We start from the raw sequence: 8,261 nt of genomic DNA on the forward strand, positions 1-8,261 counted from the left end.
GTCCAGCCAAGCTGCAAATTATCTTGCATGTTTGGGGCTTAGTTACCGAGAAATGTGGTTAGGGTCTCAGGGATAGCTAGGGCTGTCAATGCCTCAATGGGATGGATCGGTTCTATTTTTTAACATAACACATTAATTACTCTTGAAAGCAAGTGGCTTAGAGCCACGTCAGCATCAGAGGAATTTATGTTTGGTTGGCCAATTTTGGTGATTTAAAGGAAATTAGCCAAAATCAATTATTGAAATCAACCTTTTTCAGGGATCACCTTTTTGGATGATTTCTTGATTTTTAACTAATTCTGATTTTTTTTTATGACATCCAACATGGCATTGAATAATAATTCTAATACAAAAATAATCTTGTCTTTAAAAATGAATACCAAAGAGGTTTAATCCAATTTGTCAAATATCAGCTTACATGACATAAATGATACCAAACAACAATTTTTAGTGATTTTTTATAAATCTCCTATTCCAGAGGTTATCAATAAAGAGAATCATTATCTATGCCAAATATCACCTCCATTACTTTGATTTTGGTTCTGTTATTTTGTCCCAACAAATTATTGGGTTGAGATTGGTTTCGGCTGTTTCCAATTTATTAAAACCCAAATTGAGTATTATGTTAATAACATATAATTTTTTTTTTTTTAATTTTCTTGTAATTTTTATTATATTTTATTTTAGAAAAATAATATATAAGATACTTTTGGTTAAAAATACTTGATTTATTAACATGAGAAAATCTATAATACGGAAAAGATATGTTATGGACAATTTACTTTTCCATATCATAGTCGAACCCAATTAACATATAGACAATTTACTATTTTATATAATTTTTATTAAGATTATAAGATTATATAATAAAAAATGAACCAACACCGACGCCAAACACCTACTAAGTAGTAGCTTCCCTAAAACGAGAGAAATCCACGCGGTGACTGAACGTTCGGGACTGATTAACATATCGAGTCTAATCGGATCAGACCGATTATCCCGAGGTTTTACGTTTACGGTGTACATATATGTCTTTGTACTTCTCCGGAACTGAACGTTCGGGACTGATACACCCTGTTCCGAACTAGAGCCGACCCCTCTCTCTCTCCCCCGCTTGATGCTATGCTTATTGCTAGGAGTTATTGTTTCTGGTTTTCTATTTCGACCTAGAAGCATCCCTATGGAATGTGGCTTTTGCTTTCATTTGGCAATGGGTTTATCATAAACTGGACTATTAAAATAACTTCAGAAACCAGAATGGGTTCTTGGTCTGGGTTCGGGGGTGGTGACGATGCTGGGAAAGGAAACAATATGAACAATGATGAAAAATGGTGGTTACCCATTGTCGAGGTTCTTCCAAAGAGGCTCTCTGATGATCAAGAAAATGGCTGCAATTATTGAAGGATTCTGTGAGTCAAGTATTAAAAGCAGCGACGGTCATAAATGTTCAAGTTCTATCAAAAGGGAAGCCAGAGAACTAAATTAAACCCCTCCCTAAGGTAATTCTGAGAAGAGTTCTCATGCTCTTGTTAATTCTTCTTCCTCATTTTTCTTTTTTGTTGGTATGGAAGAGCAAGCCTCGGCAACTCAATGTTATCCGAGCATTCCAGTTGATTTTTTTACCAAGAACAGTTCATCTCAACTATGTGTTGGTCAGTATATATGTGTGTGCACGTCCTCATTCTGTACTTACTGTCAAAGATATATCTGGAAGTATTCTTCAGAGTTAAACACTTAAAGTACTCTATCTGTGTTCTCACTTATAGTTTGCTTTCCTGATTGTTTATTGTAGGTAAGGGGAAAAGGAAGAAATAAAGGCCACGTTGAGAGGTCTGACATGGAAAGATGAAGGTGAAGAGTTTCTTGAATAAACAAGGTAACGATTAATCGGATTAAGCTCTGTTACTTAGTCAGTGATCTCCTATATTATCAAGTTAGAACTTCTTTGCACGGCCTTTTCTTTTTACTCATTTATTATCGCTCGTCAATCAGACTGACAAATTCTGGAAAACTGAAAAGCAAATGGTGGTTACACTCCCCCTTGGGAGTTATAGTTTTTGTTATTTTCCACCATTTTGAGTCTGATCCAACTTGCTCATGTTTTTCTCCATTTTAGCCTTTTCTGCTTCAGGATCTTAGTTTTTGCTGTATTATTTTCTCTTTTTTTCCCTTCTACTTTTACTAGGATTGCTCTTTCAAGTCTACTCATACACTCACTTAAACCCTGAAATCCTTTTTTCCTCTTTTTCTGGGTTGTAATAGGAATTCCCAGAATTGGTCCAAGGAGCTAAAGCCACAGAGCACTTCTAAGGTTAAGCTGTTAAAGCTGTGCTCAGAAAAAAAAAAGCGCTAATATGCATATTGCATAAAATTGGAAAACTGGGTTTAATAAGTTAAGATTGAATATATTTTCTTTTGTTGAAATTAGTAATTCCAAATGGATTCCTTTGGATTTAGATTTTTTAGGTAGTTAAATATGGGATTTTGGCCCTCTTGCAAGGCCTAAAAGCTAATTTTGGCCTTTGGCTCTGGATCGGGCTGAGATGCATAGGTGGTGATTTTGTTGGACGGACCGTTTCTCTGAGTGTTCTTGGACTATTCGCCATCTTATTAGAGAAGTTATATCTTTGCAATCCAGTTTGAATATCTTGCTCAGTTGGACCCCAAGATCAGCAATCCAGTTTGAATATTTTGTTGGATGAACTGTTTCCCTATTTGCGTTTTATGTATTTTCCTTGTATGCTGCATGTTGTATTTTGATATCCCTATGGAGATCTTTTCTTTTCTTGGTCTTGTTCCCTTTTATGATGTACTTGGACTATTTCCTTTTTCCTTGGTAATATTTTAAAATACTGATTTCTATTTGTCTTGCATTGAAGGAATAAATTATTGTTCTGGTCATGTATGCTATTACCGGTACAACATACTTAAGGAGTTCTCAATTCTGTGTGATAAGTCTTCCTTGGAAATAAATGGGAACACTGGTCTCTCTGTGGATGTGGATAACCAAGAAATCTTGAGAAAAGAGGAGGGTGCAATAGCTGGAGTAGATGATGTTTGCCATATCTTGGCAAGTACCCCTTGGGGACCTGCCTTGGAAAATGCCCTATTGAAGCTGTGTGAAAAACCTCAACCGCAGTTGGTAACTGGAGTTCTAGGGAGACTGAAGGATTTCAATTTAGCAATAAACTATTTTCGATGGGCTGAAAGGAAAACGAACCAAGTACAAAGTCCTGAAGCATATGATCTACTGCTAAGAATAATGGCTAGTAGTAAAAACTTTGACAGCTTTGAGCATATTCTGATGGAAATGAGTCTTTCTGGATTTGGGCTGTCAAATAATATCTGTATTGAGTTAGTCACAAGCTGTGTGAAGTCCCGGATGGTGATGGAAGCTTTCAATCTGATACAAACCATGCGGAAGTTAAAAATTTGTCCTGCATTTTCTGCTTATACAATTCTAGTTGGTGCTCTGGCTGAGATTCATGAACCTGATCTTGCTCTCACCCTCTTTCATCAAATGCAGGACATAGGCTATGAAGGGAATGTGCATTTGTTTACAACTCTTGTCCGTGCTTTTGCCAAGGAGGGCCGGATTGATGCAGCACTTTCTCTGTTAGATGAAATAAAGAGCAACTCTTTTAGTGCAGATATTGTTCTTTACAATGTTTGTATTGACTGCTTTGGTAAGGTTGGTAAAGTGGATATGGCTTGGAAGTTCTTTCATGAGATGAAAGCTCAAGGTCTTGTGCCTGATGATGTTTCCTATACTAGCATGATAGGGGTTCTTTGCAAGGCTAATAGGCTGGATGAAGCAGTTGAGCTGTTTGAGCAGATGGAACTGAACAGGAATGTCCCATGTGCTTATGCTTATAACACCATGATCATGGGCTATGGCTCTGCTGGAAAGTTTGATGAAGCATATAAGTTACTTGAAAGACAAAGGGAGAAGGGGTGTATCCCAAGTGTGATTGCATATAATTGCATCCTTACTTGCCTTGGGAAGAAGGGGAGATTTGATGAGGCTATTAGAATCTTTGAGGAGATGAAGAAAGATGCAATGCCTAATCTCTCGACCTATAATATTCTCATTGACATGCTTTGCCGGGCAGGGAAACTTGAGGCAGCTTTTGAGATTCAGAATTCCATGGAAGCTGCTGGTCTGTTTCCTAATGTATTGACTATGAATATAATGGTTGACCGGCTTTGTAAAGCTCGAAAGCTGGATGAAGCTTGCAGTATCTTTGAAAGCATGGATGAGAAAGGCTGCACACCAGATGTGGTTACATTTTGTTCTTTGATAGATGGCTTGGGTAGACAAGGTAGGGTTGATGATGCTTACAGGTTGTTTGAGAGAATGTTGGATGCAGGCATGATTGCAAATGCCGTTGTCTACACATCCCTCATTAGAAACTTTTTCAAATGTGGAAGGAAGGAAGATGGACACAAAGTTTACAAAGAAATGGTCCGCAGAGGATGCTCTCCTGACCTAACGCTTCTTAATACCTACATGGATTGTGTTTTCAAGGCTGGTGAAACTCATAAGGGTAGAGCTTTGTTTGAGGAAATCAGGACCAGAGGTCTTGTTCCAGATGTGAGGAGCTATTCTATTCTAATCCATGGCATTGTGAAAGCTGGCCATGCACGGGAGACCTATAAATTGTTTTATGCAATGAAAGAACAAGGCTATGTTCTTGACACCCTTGCTTACAACACAGTCATTGATGGGTTCTGCAAATCAGGTCAAGTGAACAAAGCTTACCAGTTGCTGGAGGAAATGAAAGCAAAGGGTCATCTACCCACGGTGGTTACGTATGGGTCAGTTATTGATGGGCTTGCGAAGATAGACAGGCTTGATGAGGCATACATGCTCTTTGAAGAAGCAAAATCAAAAGGAATAGAACCAAATGTAGTTGTATATAGCAGTCTTATTGATGGATTTGGGAAGGTGGGTAGAATTGATGAGGCATATCTAATCATGGAAGAGTTGATGCAGAAGGGTTTGACACCTAATGTGTATACATGGAACTGTTTACTTGATGCATTGGTTAAGGCAGATGAAATTGATGAAGCCCTTGTTTGCTTTCAGTCCATGAAAGATTTGAAATGCAATCCTAACACCATCACTTACAGTATTGTGATAAATGGTTTATGTCGGGTTCAGAGGTTCAATAAAGCCTTTGTTTTTTTGCAAGAGATGCAGAAGAAAGGATTAAAGGCTAATGTCATCACCTATACCACCATTATTTCTGGACTTGCTAAGGCGGGAAACATAATGGAGGCTAGTGGGCTCTTTGAGAGGTTTCAGGCAAGTGGAGGTAGACCTGACTCTGCTAGTTACAATGCTCTGATAGAAGGGTTGAGTAATGCTAATAGGGCAATGGATGCATATGGTCTTTTCAAAGAGACTCGCTCAAAAGGTTTTAACATCCATACAAAGACATGCACTGCTCTTTTGGATGCATTGCACAAGGTTGAATGTATTGAAGAGGCAGCAATAGTAGCTGCTGTGTTAAAGGAAACGGCTAAATCTCGGCATGCTACAAGGTTGTAGAAATATCATTTGAAAAATTTCCATCTTGTTGAAACTTGGAGGGAATAAGTTCTTTCCCCATACATGGGACTTCCTAGTGGCACAATTGCTCCTTGAGGAGGCATTTAGTTACCTAATTAAGATTGAATTACAAGGGTTTATGCACCTGACTTTCCAAACATCATATGAACAATTAAAAAAATATGTGGGTAACAAATACTTTCCTGTAAAAAGCTTTCTGTTCAAAATATCCTGTTGGAATTTACACTCATTAAAAGAAACAAAGAATAAGATTTCTAAATTCCTTAAAAATGTAGGACCATAAAAAGCCATTAAGGAACTACCTATCCTTGGTGTATATTTGTCCCTTAATATACCAAGAGTCTATATTCCTCCTTTTATAGTCTCATGAATGCACTCTATTAGTTATTGCATTGTAGTATCTTGTTTCGAGTGTATTGGTGATTTGCATCTATTCCAAGCTCATGCTTTGTTGATGCAACATGTGAAAAAGCAAAAACTTGTAAACTTATAACCACCAACCTGGCATTGGATGGAACCAGAGTCTCCCAGTCATAATGAATTTTATCACTTACTTTTATATGATACATTGCTATATCTTCATAAGAATGGCTTATATTTTACTACAACAAATATAACAAAAACTAAGGCCCATTCGGCCCAATCTCTCTAAAGTATCAAAGTCAGAAAAGTTAAACGTAGGGTTTTTCCTCTTTATTCTAGACAGTAAGGAGGTAGAGGAAGTTTTGGATTGTACCAATAAGGTTAAATCTCCGGACTTAAGGTTGAGTAGGTGGAATCTACTGGTCGGAGCTATATGCAAAGTGGGTTTTAAAAGCTTGGTTTGGATAAATGTCTTTGACATTTCTCTTCACATTTGGTGTTTATAGACATTCTGTGTAGTGGGGGATACTTGTGGGAGCTTTAGGAAAATTGACCCTTGGACAAATAGGTGGAAGAATTTGACAATGGTGCTAATTCTTGTTGAAGTAGTATAAATTCATTTGGTCCATCATCTTTGATGTTGAGCTTTGCCAGTGAGGGGTATGAACTAAGATTAGTAGTTGAAGGTTGCCTGCCTTTGCATTGTCTCGATGGTTATGCGAAAGTGGAGTAGGTTCAAAGGTGGGAGATGAAAGGTTATAATTTGATTTGGGGGAGTCAAAAGGTCAGGGGGTGGGTGCCAGGAGGTTGAAAATAAGGGTTTTTAGGAATTAAAAGCATTAATGATGTTGAGTAGGGTGGGTGCCTTGAATTACGTTTTGGTTTTGGAGTTAAAAGTAAGGAGACAAAGGGTTGTGAGTCAGGCTTGGGGTTTGTCAATTGGGTTGGAGTCAAATCAGGTTTTTGGTTTGGGTTCGGGTCAGATGGTTAAAAAGGGAGTTTCAAATCGAGGTGGGTTTGACATTTCAGCTAGGCTGATCAGGGTCTTCATTTGATCCCCTTAGAATTGAGGTGGGTTGTGTAGGGTTAAAGCAAGTTTTCCAGAGAAATTCTTAAGTGTGCTTATGATGTCACTAGGCCGCTGTTCTTTGTTGGCATGGTTGATGTGCCATTGATGCCTAGGGGAGAGGTTAGCTGGGGCTTTTAAGTGTTGCTGAGGATCAGGGGAATTGTAGTGACTGTGTAGGGTTTCTTACTCCTGGGGATTCAGATATATCGAAGGAGATGGTGTTTGAGGAGACGATGACGAGTTCCTCGACTTCAAGTGAGACCTTTGGAGTAATTGGGAGCGAGAAAACTGATCTGGTGGTTGGTGAGATTAATTTCGCTTCTTTTGAACGACCTGGGGAGGGGTGGCAGTCGTTTTGGGTTCAATTGAGGTTTCCAATCTTCCGGAGTTTGGGAGATTGATGATAGAGGAACTGGTAAGGTTAAATGTTAAAGGAGGTTTTAGTGGCGGTCAAGAGGGAGAAGACTTGGTGGAGGGGGGTTGAGTAGGAGGATGTAAGTCTTTTTCGATGTTGAGAAAGGGGTTTCTTAGTTTTGTTTGAATGATTTGCTGGAGGCAGTGCAGTTGGCTAGCGATGGGGAAGTTGTGGTGAAGAACCAACAGTTTGAAGCTAAGGTTAGGGGTGCGGAGGTCAAAGAATCAAGAATTTTTGTTGAAGTTTCTATTGGAAGTTTGGGCAAATATTTGGGTAGGAAGAGGTTGGAGAGTGGAAAGTTTAAGGTTTTTAAAGAAGATAAAGTAAAAAATAAAACTTCTGTGATTTCAAAAGATGAAGGGTCCAAAAAATAGTCAATTGGTACATCTAACAGAGATTTCCTCTCGGTCAAAAGAAGGAATTTGTGGGGCTGGTCTTCCAATAAATTTAAAAGTGTATATTAGGAAGAATATGAGATAAATTAGGCAAGGTTAAGCAAAGCCAAGGATTTGGGTTGAAGGAGCCTGAGGTTATCTTCGATAGTCAAGCGGTTTCTGGTTGTTAAGTTTTTGAAGAAGAGGCGGGGAAAGAGGATACTGAGTACTGACGTAAGGGTGGAGTTTGAGGAAAATTCAATTGAGTCTTTTGGGATCAGAAAATATAGAACAAAATCTATTGAAGAACTAGAAGGAAAAGGAGGAGAGGCCTCAGGTGAATCTCTTTAAGAGAGGGACGTGGAAGTGGATGAAACTCATGTTGTGCAGGGTAAGTTTCTGGAAGAGGTGCTTAACAAGGAGGTGGAGCTGAGTAAAATCTTAGGGTTATTCTTCGTTGGGGGT

The 8,261-nt window shown here is 38.6% G+C and overlaps 1 protein-coding gene across 1 annotated transcript; it reads left to right on the plus strand.

Annotated features, from left to right (window-relative positions):
* The first annotated feature begins 916 nt into the window (after window positions 1–916).
* Window positions 917–5,662, plus strand: LOC104590394 (uncharacterized). Its single transcript, XM_010249058.2, has 3 exons — window positions 917–1,499; window positions 1,793–1,876; window positions 2,880–5,662. Exons 2-3 carry the CDS (start codon window positions 1,846–1,848, stop codon window positions 5,552–5,554), a joined length of 2,706 nt encoding a protein of 901 aa, XP_010247360.1. The 5' UTR covers window positions 917–1,499; window positions 1,793–1,845; the 3' UTR covers window positions 5,555–5,662.
* The last annotated feature ends 2,599 nt before the right edge of the window (window positions 5,663–8,261 follow it).

Source organism: Nelumbo nucifera, chromosome 6 (genome assembly GCF_055504915.1).
Source record: "Nelumbo nucifera cultivar China Antique chromosome 6, China Antique-T2T, whole genome shotgun sequence".
In the NCBI taxonomy this organism is placed as follows: Eukaryota; Viridiplantae; Streptophyta; class Magnoliopsida; order Proteales; family Nelumbonaceae; genus Nelumbo; species Nelumbo nucifera.